Genomic DNA, 22676 nt, shown 5'->3' with positions numbered 1-22676 from the left:
CTGTCAACAGACTTATTTCACTGTTTGCAAAGTAAACAGAAACACACACACACACACACACACACACACACTACATGACCCAAAGTAGCTGGTCTGTGGTAATATTGAGACTTACACAAAGTAGTAAGTTAGTGTGCATGAACGATTGTGTTGCTTAACAACACGATCCAGTCCTGGTCTAGCTGCAAAAGTATTTGTGTTGGCAGAGACAAATAAGTCATTAAATATATATACAAATCACAACCTGTTGCTGCTTTTTATTGTTGATAAATGGCTCTGTAGAACTGTTGTGTAAAAGCATTGTCACACTCGAGGTTGCACTGTTGTTCAGAATATCAGCATGGCTGTGATTATCTTTGGCACTCAGCCTGTGGCCTCATGACTATGACCCGCAGCCGTGTTGATATACAGTACAACAGCACTTCTTCTCTTGTGATATTGCTTGAAAAAAGCACTGTTACAATATAGTTAAATAAAGTACTGTAATAATAAAGTTAAACAAAGTAGTGTTGAAATAAATTTTTAAAAAAGTAGTATTATATAAAAGTTAAATAAAGTAGTGTTAAAATAAAGTTAAATAAAGCGCTGTTAGAATAAAGTTAATCAAAGTAGTGTTAAAATAAAGTTAAAAAAGTACTGTTTTAATAAAGTTAAAGTGGTGTTCTAATTAAATTAAACAAAGTAGTTTTAAAATAAAGTTAAATAAAGTGGTGTTCTAATTAAGTTAAACAAAGTGGTGTTAAAATAAAATTAAAACAAAATGACCTTATTTATAAGCTAAAACAAAGTAGTATTAAAATAAAGATAAAGTACTGTTATAATACAGTTAAGCAAAGTGGTGTTAAAATAAAGTAGTGTTAAAATAAAGTTATACAAAGTAGTGTTATAATAAATTCAAATAAGATACTGTTATAATACAGTTAAGCAAAGTGGTGTTAAAATAAAGTAGTGTTAAAATAAAGTTATACAAAGTAGTGTTATAATAAATTCAAATAAGATACTGTTATAATAAAGTTAAACAAAGTGGTGTTAAAATAAAGTTAAATAAAGTACAGTTATAGAGTTAAATAAAGTGGTGTTAAAATAAAGTTAAATAAAGTACAGTTATAATAAAGTTAAACACAGCACTGTTTTTATGAGGTTAATTAAAGTACAGTTAAAATAAAGTTAAACAAAGTGGTGTTAAAATAATGTTAAATAAAGTACAGTTATAATAAAGTTAAATACAGCACTGTTATCATAAGGTTAATTAAAGTACAGTTAAAATAAAGTTAAACAAAGTGGTGTTAAAATAACGTTAAATAAAGTACAGTTATAATAAAGTTAAATACAGCACTGTTATTATAAGGTTAATTAAAGTACAGTTAAAATAAAGTTAAGTACAGCACTGTTATTATGAAGTTAATTAATGTACAGTTAAAATAAAGTTAAATAAAGAAGTGTTATAATGGAATACATTAAAGCTAAATCACTGGTGCTTTTATTCACACCCAGCATGTTTTGCTGTGAACTAGAAGCTTCTGGTCAACAGTTAGCTGTTAGCAGTTAGCAGAAACTTAAACCATTACAGTGGTGTAGTTAAACTTGAAGATTTATTCACTGTGAACAGGAAAAAACTAACAACTCTCCAATTCACATTTTAACAATATCTGCAAGTTTTACTGGTGCTCCATGGTCACAAAATGTGACTAAATGGTCTGGAGCCCACACACACCTCACCTGCTCACACATCATCACCCAGGAGAGAGTAGTGACAATTTATACTTGATGGCGGCAGAACAAGCCACAATACGTCGAGTATAATCAATATATTGCCGTGTGTGGGAAATATGGGAAAGATTCTATGTATGATAGACTGAGAGAACACAGGCCTCATGCAATCTGGACCGACCAAATTAAAGCCAAAAATAGAAGAAAAGTCTATCAACCATTGGCCATCTACTGCAAAATCTCAAAGCAAACTTCAATGCAGTTCAGGACTGAACAGACATCACAGATTAGCAGCGACAATACCATCTGGACACCATGAGCAACCAGAAACTGAGAAAAGACACCAAGTGTGAGTGACCACAACCTGGCCATTGAGACTGATGGAAACAGACAAACCTGGCAACCCAGTGGAAACAGACTGTGCCAGTTCTGTCAACAACAAGTAAAGACAAAGCAACACTTCCTGCGTCACTACAGTTTGTATAAAAACATAAACTTAAACTCAAAACAATAATGTGACACACTCTCAGACAAAACAAGATGTAATAGTTAGTTGGGAGAAAAATGACACAGACACAGCCTGAGAGAATAACAGAGAGTGAAAGTAAAGAATGTCCCCTTTCAGAGAGTTACATTATATAACATATAGTTTATAAGATGACCGTGTAAAATCTTAAACTTTTACATATTAACAAACTTCTGTTACATTCAATCCCCTGCTAAAAAAATTCATACTATGCTGATTAAACCTGTCGCCACCAAGGAAAGCTCTCTGTATTTCTCAGTACACAGGAGTTCTGCTGTCTGTGGCTACTTTCCTGCACAGGCGCACCAGAAGTAATTCATTTAACATCAGCAGCCAGAACAAAAGGGTTAGTGATTAATTAATTTATTTACTTAGATTTGTTTTGTTTTTGTTGTCTTTTTCTATTTGGCACTGCTTAATCTGTAGGTGTGTGATTCTGATGTTTTCTTCTGATACTCTTGACCATTTGATTTTAAAAGGAAGGTGGAGAGACTATAGTGATGGAGCAGCATCTAGGAGTATGGTGGACAATCCTGAGAAGCGCCCCAGCGGCAGTAGCTCAGTCCATGGGGACTTGGGTTGAGCAAGGCACTGAACCCCCCAGCTGCTTGGGGCGCCTGTGCATGGGCAGTCCCCTCACTCTGACATCTCTCCATTTAATGCATATATAGGTCCTGTTTGTGTATGTGTGTGTATTTCGGTCTTGTGTGTGTATGACAACGGAGTGAAAAAACTGAATTTCCCTTCAGAGATTAATAAAGAAATTTAAAAAATTGGAAAAAAATTAAAAAAGAAACTCATATTTAGATCAAACAAGACTTGAAGCAAGCACTCCTGGGGTGGGGGAGATGCAGCGAGCTCACCTGTAGGCTTACGTTAGAGATATGTGTTGATATGTGTGTATGTATTTACTCACACTGCCAGAGGAGGGAGACAAAAGTTCTCAACTCCAGCTTTAATATGTAAAGTAAAGCTGGATTTATACTTGTGCGTCAGCTCTATGCAGGTAGCCTACGCTGTTCTGAGCGCTTATGCCTGTGCGTCGGTGTGACTATGTCACAAAACACTAGTCGGTGGCAGGGTTTCTGTGAAGTGCTGTAAAGTTTAGTTGATTCAAAGCCCGCCCAAAACACACATTAAACACGGCTTGATAGCGACAATTTCAAACACAAGTTGGCTTTACTTAAACTCGCAGCATTCACATACAAACACTTGTCTTTATCTGGACACATTTTCCCCACAAATACAGCATGCTAATGTTATTAGCACAAGCCTATGGCATTTTACATTGTATAAATTAGCCTAGCAGCCAGCAAACTTTTCCTCTACCTATATGAAGCCAGGGACAACAGCAACATTTAACAAAGGCAACGTTACAAACTTCGGTTTCATTACAGCTCACAAGGCTCACCGACAAAACAACTGTCACATACTAAACACGTTTTCCAAACAAATATAACATGCTTATGTTATTAGCACAAGCCTATGGCATTTTACATTGTATAAATTATCCTAGTGAATAGCTGAGATTTTCTCTGCTCATATGAAGCTATGAAATATCACACATAAGACTTAAAATGCTATTTTAGTGGAGGCTTTATTGTCTTCACAATTTATTGTTTCTTATCTGTGAAATTAAAGTAAATAAAAGCTTTGTTTCCACTGAGGGAAATGGTGTCAGCTTATAAAAATAGGCAGGAGGTCTGCATTGCTGTGGCATGTAGTTACATTTCTGGGGAGGTGCATGTCAGGCTACCGCATAGGCTCTTCACGGCACAGAGCCAACGCCGTAGGTATGGCGTCAATTCAACACACAAGTATAAATCCCGCTGAAGAAAAAACCATAACATAAATGTTGCTGATCTCATGCTCCGTACATTCAGATGTTTTCCTACGAAAGTAATGCACCAAGACTGTACATATCCCACATTATCATGAGCCAGTTATATGTGCATAACCCATGTATTCTGGAAGGCTGCAATCACATGACCAATGCACTGATGGGAGTAAAGAAGGAAGCAGTCCCGAGTGGTCTCTATAAGGAGGCAGCTTGCAGTGGTGTATGGGCCACAAAACATAGGACTTTCCCCAGGAGACCAGTGTTCAGTACTGTGTGAACTTTGAGTGAACTTAAAGTCACTCTAAAGTGTGTCCTCACAAAGTTTCCTGCCCTAAACCTAACCACAGCAACTTTACTTGCCTAACCTTAACCTGTGTAACTTTATGATATGTTTTCTTATGTCTTATGTCTTCATATACACGCCAGTAAAAAAAGAAATTAACCTCATTCTCAACTTCACCTAAATTACACAACAAATTCTTTCCTCCTCTGGGGCAGCCTTATACCCTCCAGTCTCTAAAGCCCTATTTCCACCGAGCAGTACAGTATGATACAGTTAGGTTCTGTACGCTTTTTTCCTGTTTACACTGTGAAAAGTTACCAAAGGAACTGTTCCACACCATCCCCGTTTTTGGTTCCCCCTCTGTTGGGGTACCTAGCACACAGATCCAGTACTAAAAGGTGGAGCTGTGAACACTGCAGTCTGTTGATTGGTCAATAGCAGACGGTCACTCTGCTCAGGGCTGAGTTGTGGCTGGTTTGAGGCTCATGTAGCCGCTGTTCATACCATGGAGAGTTTTATCAATAAACTGTAACTATAAAATGAAAGGATGTTTTGTTGCCTCTTACAGCAGCTGGAGTCAGAGAAAATATGACTTAATTTACTGGGCTGACTGCCAGCGACTTTTAAGGTGGAACATTAACTTGTAATGTTACTCAATGCATGAGTTGACGACGTGAATCCATCAACACACCTTAAATTTCACTGACAGGTTTGACCATCACTTTAGTTTTTATATGACATACACTTTTAGTCATGAGTGGACTGTCACGTGTTGAAATATATTAATACTGCATATACTCTAATCCTCACTCAGAAAAAAAAAGCGACGACATCAGCGTGAGACCGGGTGTTGTATATCTTATAATTTCAAATATATTGTCTTTTTTTTCCAGCAATGTCTTTGCAATGTTTTTTTTTCTTCCATTCTGGTATACCATCTTGTAATGTGCAAGCCATTTGTTGTGTTCTCTTCCCCTAATGGTCCAATTCTGAATTATTATACATGCACTATAAACCTCACACAACATGCTCTGGCAGTACTGTACCTTATTTAATTATGCCAATAAAGCAATTTTGAATTGGAGAGACAGTGAGGTAGAGAATAAAAGGGAAATGAGAGAAAGCAAAACAGAGAAGAAGAAGAACAGAAAAACAGTAATTGAATTGTAATTGAGGCTCTGGTAATATTGTTTATGCAACATTTACGCCTGTAAAGCATGCTGAATTGTTGAAATTGAATTGAGGGAGATACAGGAGCGGTAGACACTCACTTGGACATAAGTGGATGAGTGGAAGATTATTTTAATAAGAGAGCCCATAACTGCTTCATCAACAACATACTGTATGCTTCTTGCCTGTCATGCCAGAGAAGCGCGCGCGCACACACACACACACACACACACACACACACACACACACACAGATAGAGAGAGAGGGAGGGAGGGAGAGAGGAGAGAGATGTTTTGGCTTTCATCAGTCACATCTCGCTGTTGGAGGGGGATTGAAGCGGCTGCCTCGGAGCTCTCCGGTAACGGAGACAGTAGACGGCACTGACTCACACTGACGATCCACACACAGCACATTACAGACTCTACCTGCCCTGCAACCTGACAGGAGGAAGACGACGATGAAGACATAAAGGAACTTTCCTCTGTTTTTTTTTTGTGGGACCGTTTTCCACCCGCTGTTGACAGCAGGCTTCTCTTAAATCCGGGCATCACATAAAGTCAGCATGCATGTTATTGATTCATAAACACCAGATGGCGGTGAGTTGAAATATCAGTGAAACACATCTGAGTGTGTTGGGACGGGACAAGGTGGTTTTTAATCACCTCTTTCGTTACAACTGCGGACGACAAAACTTCCTTTCTCCCGGTGGCGGACCTTCTGTTTTCGTCTTTAATTTTGTCAAACATCACCCGACCTCCTTCTCCTCCTCCTCCTCCTCCTCCTCCTCCTCCTTCACCACCACCTCCTCCACCTCCAACCGTCTTCACTTGATAAAACAACAGCCGCCGCGGAGACAAGACTACAGCCTGCCTGCCTGCCAGCGGTCAAAGGGAATCAAAATAACAATTAAGCGAACAGCAGCACAGGATTGGACCCTCACAAGGATGCTACTCCAGCACAGACACCACTAGACGGTCCAAACAGCCGCTGCCAATATGTTCAGGCGAGGTAAGAGAAACAGGAATACACTTGTTTTTGTTGCTGATAGCGCGTGCGGCTGGGCTGCTTACCGATGTGTGTGTGTGAGTTTGTTCAAATTCTTTGAGTGTTTTTTTAATTAGTATTTTTAAATGTTGGCTTAAAGGAGTCGCAGCTACAGAAGCCCCTCTGTGATTCACCTTAACAACTTACCAGCCCTCCTTTATCCGCGCTGGCGGCCGGGAATGGGAAGGGAATTAAATATTTATCCACTTCATGTAAAAATTATTCTTAAAATAGCGAACCGCTGCCGCACTGCAGTTTGTAGGACTTGCCTGCACGAGGACGGCTGGTGCTGTTGCTGCGCGCGCCAGTGTGCGAAATGGAAAGAGAGCGCGTGAGGATGAAATTGTTGGGGAAAAGTTAACAATTGTGCTTTTTGTTGTAAAAGTTTGACCCGTTTGGGCACTTTGTGTGCGCGTGTACCTATGGTTGAAGTGCGCGCGCTTGTGTGTGTGCGTATGTATGTGTATGTGTGTGTGCGCGCGCGTGTGTGTGTGGTTACATTGGCGTGACAGAATGAGACGCCCAGCCAACCAACAGCAGGATATTTTGACTTCTGTCTGCGCCAAGGGACAGGGTGGCTCTCCCGGTGGACCGGAAGGCAAGTGAACAACAGCGCGCGCCCAGCACCTGGCTGTTTACTATCACACTGGCACGCGGCTGTTTTGTGGTGAGAAAAGGTATTAAGTTTTACCAGGATGACCTTGCCTTGTGTGTGTGTGTGTGTTGACAGGGAGGCTCCAACCCCACTGTCAGTTTCCTTTTTCTGCGCGTGCGTGCGTACATGAACGTGCACGTGTGTGACACAATTGCCATCACTTTTAATAAATCTTAAAAAGCCACCAACTTGTGTTCCATGTTAAAAAAAAAATACAGTTTTTTGAAAAGATTTTGTGAAATATTAACGCACACACAAACATACAAGACAGAGAAACATTTTTAAAGTATTTGTGGAGTGGTGACTCATCTGCTAATCCACCCCCTTTACAAAAAAAAAAAAAAAAAAAGAAATTACATTGGGGCCTTCCGTGAAAGGCAGATTGTCAGAGCACTGCTTTGTGATGAGTGGAGCGCACGGCTGACTGCACCCTGAGAACATAATAGAAAAACATTCTTTAATAGAGACACTGGAAGTCTGTCATTTGTCATATCAATGCAGCCCAACGCAGAGGAGGGAAACAACACGTGTACATCCATGCACATCATTATCTATTAGCTCACTTGGTTGGCCCGAGTCAGGGCACAAGCTGGGCGATCTCCTCATTAAGGGTGGGACCTAATGGGCTTGACAGAGGGCTGATTAGTGCTGTCATTGTATATGTGCGTATGTATGACAGAGCAAAAGGAAGACAGAGGGAGCATTTGCTGGCTGGAGGCAGACAAGCTTTAATTTTAATCTTCCTGTAATTTCAGATGGATAGCACCCACCCACATACACACACGACAAACAGCGGTGATGGCTGATGCGGTGTGCTTTGTATCTCCTCCTACAAATATGTGGCTGTCAGTAACAATAATAAAATTCAGAGTAATTGTGCAGTCTGCCTGAGATACAGTTATCTATGTCTGTCACCTTTACCCACAGTATCTCTCTGCGGTGGGATGAAACAAGAGAGAGGGAGTGGGGAGAAGGAGGGGAAGTGTTTCTGTGTAATGAAAACTCCCTCTCTCTTTCTCTCTTTGTGTGTGTTTCTCGTTCTTTCTCTATCTCTCTGCTTGGCCAGTTCCCGCTGCCAGCCTCAGTCTGAGAGGAGAGAGGCCTGGCAGGCTGATTGGCCACTAGGCTGGCTGGTTTGGGTAGCTGCCGAAGCTTTGTTTCCCGGCTTGTTTGAAGCTGGATTTGTTTCCCTTACTTGACTTTGCCTCTGTCTCCAACTCTTAAGTTGTCTCTCTCTTTATCTACAGCTTTTCACAGTCACGTACGCGCTGACACTGGGTGAACAAAACACATGCCTTAAAATTAGTTATGAAAAGAAAAGCTCTTGTATTGAGAAAGACACAAATGAAAGGCTTTATTATGCTCTGTCACAGTCTGTAAAAGTGCACAAACTCAGTGCCGCATTTGGAGTTTTATGTTTTCAGCTCAGCCTGCAGCTAACGATTGCTTTTATTATTCATCTGCTCCTTATTTTCTTTTCAATTAATCAGGTTTTGTCCATTAATGTCAGAAGATCCTCACATTTTAACAGCCACAACATGCCACTTTAGCTTGAAAAAAATCACTGAAATAATTCATAGATTATGAAAATAGCTGCTGAATGATTTGGTCAATTAATGATTCATTAATTTAGCTCTATTTTCTTCACTGTTACAGTTTATTAGTATCGTTAAGTTATGAATTTACACCGTTTTATTGTCTTGCTACACATGACTAAAAGCATCTAGTTTTTTCATGCCTCTGCACTGGAGACAGTTGCCTCCGGGTGCATCGTGTTTTCGGGTTGTCCGTCCTTCCCTTCATTCTCATGAATGCGACATTTCAGGAACACCTTATGGCACAGATGTCCACCAGGACTCAACAGTGAACTGATCAGAATTAGGTCGCCAAAGGTCACAGTAACCTCACAAACATTTTTGGCCATAACTCAAGAATTCAAATGCTAACTATTTTACACAAATGTCTAACAGGATAAAATGATAAACTGATGACGTTTTACATCCAAAAGGTCAAAGGTCAGCTTCACTGTGACATCATATGTAAAAAACATAGTTTCTGGCCATTACTTAACAGCATAACCTGAGTCCATCTTAAAACTGCAGTGACTGTATAGATCTTCTCTCCTGGCAGGTTGAGGATGTGTGTGATGCATCCATGTGTTAGAATTTGGAGCTCCTTTGCAGCAATGTCCAAATTTGAAGCACTGTCAACTGTCATGGCGACATATGGATACATAGGAAATGGCAACTTGACCGTTTCAAGTCGGCATACAGCCTCGAGGCAGTAATTCTGTTTTTTCCCTTTAGAAAAATGCAGACTCTGAGCTTTTTGCAGAATCTAACGCACAATCAGGTCAGCTCATGATTTCTGTCGGAAAACGTCGCCATTCAGTGCAAACACTTACGAGCCGACCTGATCAGCAGTCAGAATGCGTGGATCATTTTAAGAGTCAACATGACAGTGATGGATCAGATGAGCAAATCAATTGCAACAGATCGATGCAAAGACCTTTCTTAGGGATTTGGAAGCACTTTGATAGACAGGGTTTTCTCTAAAGAATTGAATAATGGCACCGCACCATCGTAGTCTCCATCAAAATCAGCCCCATCGCTCTCCTTTCAAACAAGGCTACATAATTTCAGGCCATTATGGCATTTTAGAATGAAATATACAGTAAAATTGATGGCATCATTTGAGGCTTTCTGGGGAGACTCCTCAGAGAGTTTGTTAATCACCAAAGTGCCGTCCTCAGGAATTTTATGCGTTAAGAGTTTTCAGAAATATCTAAGATTAAATACCTCAGATTAGGGTATGCAGACATTTGATAAACGAGCTGTGGCAATACATAAAGTGATAAATACACTGATTTTGAAAACATTGTGGGTTGAAGGCAGTTTGAGTTAAAGCGATAACAATATAATCTATGGTTTGGTGCACGTAGAGCTTTGCTGCCTGTGTCAGGAGTCAGGAGTATGCTACACATCTTTTAGCCTTTATGTGTGTACATTTTGGCAAACTGGCACTTAACAGTATACCAAATTTGACTTCCTGTTTTTAGTACACCCATGAATTCACAGATAAATACTTTAATATGGAGGAAAAATTAAAAACATAATAACTCTCAGGCCAGTTTTAGCAAATTACAACAAGCGTATAATGAGCATTTTCATGATGTCTAAGCAGATTTCTGAATGGTCATTTGGGATGGACAGCGGAGATATTGATTTGCATGGGAATTCTTAGTCACGCTGAATCTAATACACGTCTCATGTCTGTGTGTTCAGATTTGACAGTATCTGCCTCACGTCGCTCCCTCGCTGCCCCTCCTTCAACATCTGCTCTAAACAATTCATGAGGACTGCAGAACAGCATGTAGCGTCTATGGATTTGCTGGTGTTTGTGTGTCACATTACAACACATGCGTTCAATTTATATGGATGACAGCATGATTCCAGGGTTTGCATGTTCTCCCCATGTCAGCGTGGGTTCTCTCCGGGCACTCCAGCTTCCTCCCACAGTCCAAAGACATGCAGGTTAATTGATAACTCTAAATTGTCCATAGGTGTGAATGTGAGTGTGAATGGTTGTCTGTCTCTATGTGTCAGCCCTGCGATAGTCTGGCGACCTGTCCAGGGTGTACCCTGCCTCTCGCCCGATGTCAGCTGGGATAGGCTCCGGCCCCCCCGCGACCCTCAAGAGGATGAAGCAGTTAGAAGATGAATGAATGAATGAATGAATGTTTCCAGGGCTTTGAAATGTGTGTAAAGTCCTACTTCTTGAGTTTGGAAACTTCTAAAAGGCACGACACTGTCTCTTCTCCTTCTTATCATTACCTCTTAATATGATTTCATCCTCTCGCTCTCAGCCCCCGCCAGTGAATATACTGTAATCCACGAAAATGTGCAATATCTGAGGAATGTTCTGTGATATTACCTTCAGCCATGATAATATATAACGAACTTCAGCTCAGTACTGAAATCCACTGATCAATATCAATATACGATGGTAAAATTGCAAGTCACTGTTCATTCAGACTATAGCCTCAACCTCGCTCGAGGGCCAATGGCTTTGTCAGGGCCCAAATGTGAATAAAGTCTGGCGTGATTATAAAACTTTCCAGCAGTGTTACGCAGTTCCTGCTCAACTTGAGCCTTAACGAATGAGACATTGCAACATACTGTATGTTCATGCACAAGTGCTGACCTGCATGTAAGTCACACATGCTAATGCGGTTGAAATAACTTGTCATCATCACACCTACTTTTCTCATAGGATGCATTTTTATTTTATCTGATGGCATTCTGACAAAACTCATGTCACATCCTTACTTTGTCTCTCCGAGTTGACAGTTGCACTGGCACACACATACATTTTGCCTGCGGGCCGTTGTCAAGTCTACAGTCAAAACAATTAGAAGCTGCTGTTGCATGTGTGTGTGTGTGTGTGTGTGTGTGTGTTTACTTGCATCTATGATAGCCTTGGTGGATGATAATAACATATGGATTAGTGACAAAATGTTTATTCGGGTCGTGAAGCACCAAATGGTGGGGTAATTGAGTGCTGAGATTGATCCAAATTTGCTCTTGCAGTACCGACATCCTGAGGCAGCGGACAGATTTTACAGATTAGGCAGAGGGACACAATATAGGCTATGTGGCACTTTGTGTGGATTCTGTGGATATATCATATTAGAGAGCTAAATTGTCTTGGGATTTGATGACTGGAATGGAATTTATATGATAATCAATTAGATCTCTAATGCAAGTCACAGCGGAGAACAGGATGAAACGCATCACCACACACACCGCCTCACACAGCGAGCGTCCGTGCGATGGCTGTGCATATCAATGACCTTTGCAACCGCTCCTTCTGCCTGATCTCAAGGTCACTCACAGACTCCTTTCTTCTGCTGTATCCTGAGCTCAGTGTGGTCTGCCTGCTGAATTCTATTTCATCATTAAGTTGCACAACAATTTTCTGGAACGTGCGCAGCGTTCACAATCGATACACCGTGTTTAAATGCGTTAAAATAATTACAGGGACTGATGTTTTACAGCTCGGAGCTTCTTAGCTGGTGAACTCTCACAAACACAATGCAAAAAAAGAAAAAGAAAGAGAAACAGTTAATGAGCAGGAATTGTTTTGATGCTAAATAAACAAACACCAAGTGTTACAAAATTATGCTGCACAGAGCATGAAATGGCATTTCACAATGGCCCTGTGGTGTTTTATTTCAACTGTCTTGCCAGACGAAGCTCTATCCCACACTCATCTTTACATTCAAATATACTGCTCTGCACTTTCAATATGTTTCACCAGGTTACAGTGCAAGTTGATGGAGCCAGCCATCAGATAGTGGTAAAAACCATAAGGCCAGCACATCAAAATGAAATGGTTTTTGGCACTACTTGTATAATTGTCGCTGCAGCAAAGTTGTTGCTGAATTGTTGGTAAATATGGTGCACTAACTTGCTTATGAGTCACCGAGGTTCACCTTGAGAGCCGATGACACACACACACACACACACACAGCAGGAAGGTCCTTTGTGAATAGAGTGCCCAATCAAATGAGACATTAATCCCTATCAGGAGCCCTGTGGAGGCCTCTGATTGCAGATTTACTTAGCAACAGCTATGGCTAGTTGTGCATATACTGTATGTGTGCGTTTATTTCTGTGCATTATATACAGAGACACAGAGTGAGATTATGGTTACATGGGTATGAGAAAGTTTTCGGATGAAAGGGATACAGATGTGTGTGATCGCATGGCAAGAACACACAATCATAAGGATTTTGTGCGTGTGTGTGTTTGTGTGTGAGCATCAGGAATCGTTAGTGTAAATGTCAGAGCTGGAGGACTAGAGTTATACTTTAAACCGAGCAGATGCTGACGCAGACATGTAGAAAGAGAGGAAAGATGGAGAGAAAGTGTGAGACAGAAAGATGGACACAGGAAGAAACTGAGTGATGATTTAGAAACAGCCTTCACCTGGAGGATGAGGGAATGAACAGAGAGAGAGCCGGTGGCGGGTGAAAACTGAGCTGACGGGAGCTGATTGTGTGTGTGTGTGTGTGTGTGTGTGTGTGTGTGTTTCAGGCTGACTTTCAGTTTCCACATCTTTGGACCAGGAACTTTGGTATTTTCTTGTCTCCAGAGGGAGAGACAGTTGGACAAACCAATCGCTTCAAGCGGCGTCCTTGTTTGCTGACTGAAGTGTATGAGCCACCATTATTCATGTTAACGCTGGCCTGGCTTATCTTATATTATAAGATAAGATAAGCCTTCATTGATCCCCAGAGGGTATATTCGGGTTGTTGCAGCAGCAGCGGCAGCACAAGGACAGTAATAAGTACAGATAAATAGAGGAAGTGAATAATAATAGATATAAAACTAGAATGAGAATAGAAGTAAAAATAGAAACAATACAGGAGCAATTAAAGGCAAAGCCAAGTATAGTATACGTAAACAGCGCACACCAGACAGTGTGCAGTAAAACAGTGTAATATAGTATGGTATATAAGATCTAGTATAAGATAAAATGTCGGGGGTGGGTGGGTGTCGGGTGCTTTGAATTGTGAAAATCCAGCAGTGGTTGACATGTTGTGGAGGGGGTGGCATCATGACATTTGAAGCCATAAACTTAAAATGTCAGTGAGATGAGAAGATGGATATTAATCTCATGTCTGTGCATAAAGTACATAACTAGAGTGGCTTAGCTTAGCATTAAAGAAGTGTTTCACTGCTGGAAAGATGGTCTTTTCATAAAACTGGGTTGTGTATGCAGAAAAAGATGCAAATACTTTTGAAATTGGTGCAATATGACCAGAGAAAACAGAGAAAAAGGGCTGTGGCATTTGCTTTTACTTAAGAGGCAGAAAACCTACAACTACAAGAATGCAATGTGCTACTCTGGACCCATGAACGCTCCCACTGGTTGGTGACGTAATATGAGCTTGGTCATTTTGACACAGGGAATGGCACTGTCTAGTTTTACTGTTTCATCTGAGTTTGGTCTGTGTTTGAGAGAGTAAGGGTGCTTTCACACCTGCCCTGTTTGGTTCGGTTTGGTTTGGTTTGGCTCGACTGAACTCAAGTTTGTTTGCCCCCCCTAAGTGCGGTTCATTTGGGCAGGTATGAACACAGCAATCGCACTCGGGTGTGCACCAAAACAACCAGACTGAGACCTTTTTGAAGAGGTGGTATCGACCCGGTTACAAACGAACTCTAATGTGGTCCATTTAGTTTGGCAAGAACGTGTTCTGAATCATCTGCAGTCGCATTACGCATTGTTTTGGTTAAACAAGCATGAGCATGTTACAGTCTTGGAGGATTATTAATGTGCGCCTTCTCCTGTTAATATGCACATTCAGCACACAACATTGTTTTGTAGTTGGAGCGGCGCCTCGTTTTCAACTGTATGGTTTGCCTAAAATGAACAATGACAGCAATATAGTCCACGATGAGCAGTGCTAAAATCAACCTGCGTAGTTGTCCCTCCATTGTGACATTAGAAAGTGTCACATTTATCTTGCAAGTGTACTCTTCTTCAACGTTTTGTTTACTTCCTGGGTTTTGCCAACATGGAAATTCTGACCAATCAAGAGCAGCTTTCTCACGCAAGGCATTTGATCTGGTCGGCTTGTAAATGCTGCCGTGAGAACACGAACCAACTCTAGGCAGTTATACAACTTTGGAACAAAATGAATCCCTGATTCGCACCAAAGCAAGACAACTCTAGGTCTGAAAGCACCCCAAGAGTCCGCTTCTATACTCTTTGTGTCTCTGGTAGTGGGCACAGGGTCCATGTCATTGGTTCGACAGCCCATTGGTTCGACATCCCATTAGTCCGACTGTCCGCAGTGCTGAACGGCTCACGGCGGGCGTATGGTGCGCCGCGACCGGCTTGAGGCGAAGCAGGCTCACGGCTTATGAGTTTGTCACTTTCTTTTTCATTTTAACCCACACCATGATCTTTTCCTGACCCTAACCAAGTGGTTTTTGTGCCTAAACCTAACCAGACCTTAACCACAGGGCATCATGATGATTTCGGAACGGACTTCGGAACAATGAGTTTAATATGGTCGGAAGAATGGGATGTCGAACCAATGGGCTGTTGAACCAATGGGCAGTTCCCGTGGGCATATGACAATGTGGAAGTACACTCTGTAGTTTGAGGAACTGTCCTAAAGCCAGCAAAAATCCACCAGATGCTATGAAACTTGTCATCCGGCAGATTTTGGCTGAGAAATGAGCAGGGAGATCTGGGGCGCTGGCAAGACAGAGGAACGTTTACCATAGTTCACTGACACATACTAACAACACAGATAGATACGAAGCTGGTTAACAATCGTTAAAGTATCCCTTTAAGGCTCAAGGCAGGAGGAAACATCTAGTCTGACTCTATCTTAAGTTAAAAAATATGCCTAAATATAACTTAATCTTACAAACTTAAAACCTGTGCATGTATAGAAATGTGTGACTGTAAGGGGAGTTACATGTTTGAGCTCTTTCATATGACAGCAGTTCCTCCATCCAGCTATAATGCAGGTTGCCAGATTGGTGAGCACTTTAGTCCCTGAGCAGGCACACTGATACCAAACTGCTCAACTTACATGATGACATGACAGTGCACGCTGCTTTTGTTTGCCAAGAAACAGATCCAACATGAAACTCCCCCTTAAAACCGCAAGCTGTTGTTTTTTACATCATCAAAAATTTGTTTAACAAGATACAAGCATGTCAGTTTGTGAGCTTTAAAAGTTTTGTAAGGCCTTGATGCATCGCATTGCTTTTTTTGTTAAACCTGTATCCTCTTTATTAAATCGTTGCCAGACAAACACCTAATCACCTGTCGTTAGCTGAACTGCTTTTTTACTGTGAAGTAAACTCACAGATCTATAGATTAAAGTCTGGCGGAGGACACTTGCTCTGGCTCTGATTGAGTGGGAGAGGCTGTTCCCATTTGGAAATGGAGATCCGTGTGGGTGCATGAGACCCTCAGAAATCACAGGGAGTACCACCAGCTGGTGCAGGAGCCTTGCCTGGATGATTATTGGTTCAAGACTTATTTTAGGATGAGTCAGGGAGATTTTGACAATCTGCTCTCAATTCTCAGGCCTAATTACATTTGGTGAAAATCAGAAAGCAATTGAGGCTACAATTTGTTCAGATATGTTTTGCAGCTTGCCTAGTAGGGCGATGATGCTGTGAGCTAATGTTAGCTTAACACAACCACTTATTGTCATCGCCACCACAGAAGGCCCATCTCAAAATTCATCCCATTGCACAATGGGTAAAAACACAAAGACGTTGGGCAATCTTTCTGCTTTCAGTTGCATTGTGTTCAATTCGAGGCATGTAGGGCATGCCTGCAAAAACATGAGGTGCATCAAGTGGGAAAAAGCGAGGCACTCAGCAACACTAAAGCAACGACCAAAACGCTTCACTCTAATTTAAAACCATTACAAAAAGCTGCCCCAGGCTGCTAACATGCGCTCCGTCTGATCGGGGCCTAAGCCTACTTTTTCACTTGGTGCATGAAGTGCACAATTAACCTTGTTCTGCCCAGTGAGATTGATGCTGATATTTAATCTCATTCACAAACAGAAAGCTGGAAGCGTATTGAACTATACCTATAAATTAAAGCCATTACAAATAAATCATACTAGCTCCAAGCTGTAAGTCCCATATTTGTACATTATTGCTGATGCATTAGTCAGAAAGTTACACAGCACGTTCCTGAGCACAGTGACAAAAAAGAAAGAAAATCAAATCCTTTGTGTCTAACTCCCATGCAGGATATATCTCCTCTATCCCCCCTCTCCCCTCAAATCTCCTCTCCTCCCATGTCTTCTCCTCTGTAGCTGGTTCACTCTGTACCTGTTGAATAATTGATAGCTGTTTTGGTTTCCGATAAGGCATTTGGGGTCCACAGCTCTCAGCAGTATGGGCTTGCTGCTTTCCTCACGGCAGATCACACGGCTTAGTCCATCCTTTCACTCTTTTCCTTTTCTTCGCTCTTGTTTTTATCTTGTCTTCTACCATCCCACATTATTCTGAGATGCACCACTCACATTCCCTGTAACATGTTTGCACACGTACTGTATTGAAGGCAACAGCTCTTACTCCAGGTTTTATTCTAGATAAGCTCTTGATATGCATCTTCTTCTGATTACAAACAATCCTGCAAATATGAATAAATAGTTGTTTTCTTTCCGGTTATTACCATGGAAACTGAGACAGGAAATAAGTAAATAGGATAAGGTACTTAACATGTCTACATAAGCTGGCTCATACTGCGGCACATGGAGCTTTTTCAGGATCTGCGCTTTACTCTGGTGTTTACAGGGGTTAGATACAAGAACAGGAACACTCCATGTGAAAGAATTTCAACTTTGAAGTGGATGAGTCATCACTGCAAAGACTTTCTTGAACGGTGTGTCAAATCGGTGGCATGCCAATGAGCAGCGTTTACAAACTCCCTCCACGCTGTCCATCATATCCCTGTTGGTTAGTTTCAACCTGAGATTTCTGTCCCTCTGAGATAAGCCAGTATCTTGAGACTGTCCTCAAGAGAAAACGACTGCATTAGTTGTTTGTTCAGATGCCTGAGGCTGCTTTTTGGCTTTTGTTAAGTCCTTCAAACTCACAGATCTGTTACTCCAATCGTCCGTCCTTAATTATCATCTCACAAGTGCTGAAACAATACGCCCCTGCCAACGCAGCCCCTTGCCTTTTCTTTTAAGCAGTGCTATTTTCGATCTAAACGCCGACTTATGTGGACCATATTTATGCTTACCTGACAAGACCCGCTAGTGGTGATTGGAATTGTAACTGGTGTCTATCAGGAAGAAAGGCGGAAGTAGCAGGGGGTCGTTTGACAACACTGTCTCACAGAAATACCTGAAATGGACATTACATCTTAACAATGCATTACATGATAGTGGGCACAAAATGTGTTAAAATTAAGTGCTGGCAACATGAAAACAATGACAATGCAAAGTGTAATTTGAACGGGTGAAGTTTTAAACATATCTGTATGGTTTGGTTAAGTTCAGGGAAAGAAAAACACTCTGCTAGGTTTAGAGAACTCAAAAAATTCTTGGTTAATTTAGGAAAAGAAGTGCCTACGTAAAGTTCCTTGCGTAGCTACTTAAAGCCTGTAAAATCACGTAACTACGTTGACTTTTGGTCTCACATGGGACACACCAGCCTCCTCCTTGTTGCTGCATTATAGCAGCGCAACACCTTATACTCCAAGGTCGAGTTGGATGGTTAGGTCAGCAAAGCGTGTGATTTTGACACTGCTGATCATTTCTTAATTATAGATAATGTTGATTTATTTATTCATGGCTGCAGTACTTGCCAAGCAAAGTGGATCTGTTTACCATAACACTTGTTCCCAAACCTTAATCAATTTGTTTTTGTGCCTAACCATACCTTAGCTAATCATTGTCTCATATGAACTCTGGACAGTGTCTGAAGAATCAGGTCTGGACATTATCAGGGGTTTCCCTTTCACACATGTGGCACACATAAGGAGATTGCACGCATCCGAAGCATTCTAACCTACTGGAAATGATCCCTTTGGTTTTAGGTGAGAGATGGCAGGACATCACATGGATTACACCATGGTCATGTACCTGGTTTGTAATTTGATCATGAACAACACAGTCTGTTGCGGTTTCTTGAATTTGTCTGATGATTTTGGTTTCGGCCCTCATCAACAGAAGTTCCCATATCTCATCATCTCTCCAGTTGGACATTTTCCTTGCTGTCTTCGTGTAAATGAGCCTTCTTCTTTACCCTTGGATGTTTGTTTCCTTCTGGTTTGCATGATAAAAGCTGTATGATAGAAACATGATCAAAACGCCCACTCGCTTGCTGTGAATACTCCGAACAATTACCTGCTCTATTCACACACGGGCTCAATCGGACATTACACAGACGTTGGGGAGCTGGCAGAGTAAAGTCTGTTTAATGTCCGATCCAGCTGATTTGGACATTTGCGTTCTCACATACAGCTCCTCTGAGTAACGTCTAGATAATTTCATGTTTGCTCTGCGTGTGTGAAAAGTGGCTGATGTTTGCAATAGTAATCTTCGTTATTTGGAAAGTACTGACGATGGTGTGGTCCTGTCAGGGGTGTTAGATAGAAAACTCTAATATTGGTCTGTGTGGACGGCAATGCGTTTGTCTAATGTTAACATTTCTGTCTTCATTAATATATTCAATCATCGAGCTGTGATATTTCTGACTGATGAACCTGCAGTTTGGACTGCAAATGATTTTGCCTCTACTGAGCTCTGTTGTCCTGGTTTTGCATTTAAAATGCTCATATCAGAATTCTGATCCCCAGACCTCTTTTATAGTTAACAAATTAATTCAACCTCATATGATCCATTCACATTGAAGCAGTGTTTGTACTTCAGATATTTCATAGTTAAAAGTCATTTTTCATTTATTATTTATGCTGTTTTGTCTGCCCCCGTTCAGCAAATCGCATATGGAGCACTTGAGTATTTGTGTATTAATATGTATGTACAGAAACTGCCTCGCAACCTCCTTTCTTTATTTGTTCCCTTGGCCTCTGAGAGTCTCTCTCTCTGCTGCCTCTCACTCCCTTTCTGTTACCTCTGTGCAGTAAAGTGTTTAGAGCCCTGTATTGGCTGTTACTCAGCATGTGGGGAATTGAAGGAGATGGGTTAAAGAGGGAGAAGAGTTCATCAAACCCAGGACAACAAGTCAATTCCTCCTGATTTACCACATCAATCCCCATCTGTCCCGCACTGTTCCTATACGCACACACACAACAAAACACGTGTGTGTCTGCACATACATAATCGCTCCAACAGACACACACACACGTGCTGACTTACTCACAAGCTCCCTTTTACATTTCCCCCTCTCTCTCTCTGTACTGCAGTATAGACAGACAGGAGCGGCAGCAGTAGCAGCTCTTACATAACTACATCACTGCATTAACGAGCCCATCTGCCTCTGACTGGTGCTTACACTTAGAGTTAGAGCTCTGTTCAAATGAAACACACTTAATGCAAGCGCACAAGGTATAGGGTCCACCTGCAGTGTCCCTACAAGCAGGCTGACCAAGTGATACAGACTCATATATGTACCTACTGCTTGTCTTTACTGAGCACATTTTCATTTATTAAAAGGACATATACTCCTTATATATGACCACAGACCAGTGGTTCCCAAGTGGTGGGTTTGCGGGTCCATTCTTAATGGACCACAAGTGACTCGCAAACTTGTCATGTTTGTAAAAAACACACTTTATTTTAAAATACTGTGAATTTCCGGTACAGAGCTTTTATTTTGAAGTGCCATTTCCTGTTGCAGATTGAGTGACTAACTGAAAGATACTGGACAGAGACAACAAACTAGCTCGATGGCTCGGCCAAACGCAAGTATGACGCTAAATGTATTAAACTGTGTGGACCTTGAACTAATCACAAAAAAGTAATCTGGGCCCTGTGGCTGGACCAGCTGGGAACCACTGCCATAGACTGTGTAAACACTCACTCAACACCCACTGGTTTGTGGACCCTTTGTTGTGAAGCGTCGAGTTTAGCATTTTGGACATCACCATCTTGGATTTTTGGAGCCAGATGTGACGATATTTGGATGAGAGGGTGGAGCTAAGCCTAACGCTACCTGCTAGCTTGGTTAGCACAATGCACTTACAAATATGGTTAACTGTGATAATGCTAATGGTAATTTTTGCTCGCAAAAAACAGGGACAAATCCATTAAAACAAAATGAGAAAAACTGAATGGGTCTTTTAGCACAACCAAATGTCAAACTTTTTAAGACGACCAAAACATGACAATTAATTTCCAGGAACTGAAAAACACACCGAAACAGTGACAGCTACATCCATACTCTGTGAATCTCGGGTTAGGCCATGTTTATGTTACCTGCCAAACATTGTTGCCATTGATAGCGACTTGTCAACCCACCTGTCACTTATCGCAGCCACGCCCTAAATTATGCGTAACTTTAAGCCTTAATAAAACTTAAAGTGAGTTGTATAAAAATTAACCCCCCTGTACAGTTGTCGTAAATGGGAAACTAGTGATAGAGCCCAAAACTTTTTTGTGGGCATATTGACATGGACATTGACTCGCTGCTGGAGCCTCAAGTGGCCATTAGAGGAACTGCAGTTTTTTGGCACTTCAGTGTTAGCTTTATTTTTCAGCCCTGTAGGTTGACACTTGTACATGACACTTAAATGACACATGATATGTAGTTATGTTGCTAGTTTTTAACTTTTAAGTTAGAATCAAGGCAAAATGCTGTTGACATACACACTCGGTTGTCAGTTTATTAGGTAAACATAGCTACAATTATTTCAGTCTAATACAGCAGTCCTGTAATGGATCCTGCCTGCTTGATTTTTATAATGTTGACTGCTTGACAAGGGTTCTAATATTTTGTTTGCTCTCACTGACCCAAAAGTGACAGGCAAATATCAGAAACACCTCTCAGTGTAACCCATTACAATTCAACTGCACCTTCAAAACAATTTCAACAAAAATGAGCACTGTTGTATTAAACTGTGCTAGTTTAAGGTCGATGTACCTAATAAACTGTCAGCTGAGTGTAGATAACCGTGTCCTTCATCTTATGCTCTTGTCTTTTCTTTGCACTGCTTCCTTTCTTCTCCCTGTCTAGTGCTAACACAATCAGAGGATTAATTTACTGGCAGAAAATAACTAAGCGGATTTTATAATAATTGAATAATTGTGTAAGTCATTTACTAAGAAAAATGGCAAATATTTCCTGGTCCCAGCAAGTTTGGCTCTGGGAACTTGCGGTGTGTATTTTTCACAGTTCTCTGATGTTTTACCAGCTGAGTTATTCATCAGTAAATGACTGACAAATTAACTGATTAAAATCATTACATGAAGCCCTAACTCTGCAATGTGTATACCATTCAACTGTTCTGTTTTTGGGAATCTGAATCGTACAGCAGATTCCTTCACTCCCAACACACACAGAAACACACACACACACACACACACACACACACACACACACACACACACACATCCAAACACAAACACACAGACATTTGCCAGGACCCACTAGTGAGTTTAATGATGCTCATCCTGTTCCATTTTTACTGATGCTAAATCCAAGTCCTGACTAAATTCCTAAATTAGCCCGAGAACAAATAGGGAGAAGCCAAAAATGACTTCACATTGCAAAGCCCACGCATAGGTGCACCGGCATACCACACAAAGACACTGACGCATGAAATGGCTGAAATTACTGTAGAAGCAGCTTCTATTTTGTGGCAGTCCGTGTTTGATGCGTGCTTCAGAGTGATGACAGGAAGTAAAGATGGAGTGATGTGAGAGAACAGGAGATGAGGGACGTGTGAGAAAGTGTTGTTTGTCTGCTGCCACAGCTTGTTTGTGTCT

At 41.2% G+C, this 22676-nt stretch overlaps 1 protein-coding gene across 1 annotated transcript in view; it reads left to right on the top strand.

Moving 5' to 3' along the window:
* Positions 1 to 5860: 5860 nt before the first annotated feature.
* The window catches only part of LOC125898314 (reticulon-4 receptor-like 1), a 124795-nt gene continuing 107979 nt past the window's right edge, over positions 5861 to 22676 (top strand). The window contains exon 1 of the mRNA XM_049592086.1: positions 5861 to 6537. Coding sequence (XP_049448043.1) covers positions 6525 to 6537 — 13 coding nt within the window. The 5' untranslated portion in view covers positions 5861 to 6524. The remainder of the gene's footprint in view (positions 6538 to 22676) is intronic.

The sequence above is a fragment of the Epinephelus fuscoguttatus genome, linkage group LG12, assembly GCF_011397635.1.
Source record: "Epinephelus fuscoguttatus linkage group LG12, E.fuscoguttatus.final_Chr_v1".
Lineage (NCBI taxonomy): Eukaryota > Metazoa > Chordata > Actinopteri > Perciformes > Serranidae > Epinephelus > Epinephelus fuscoguttatus.
This window is presented reverse-complemented; position numbering and strand designations above follow the sequence as displayed.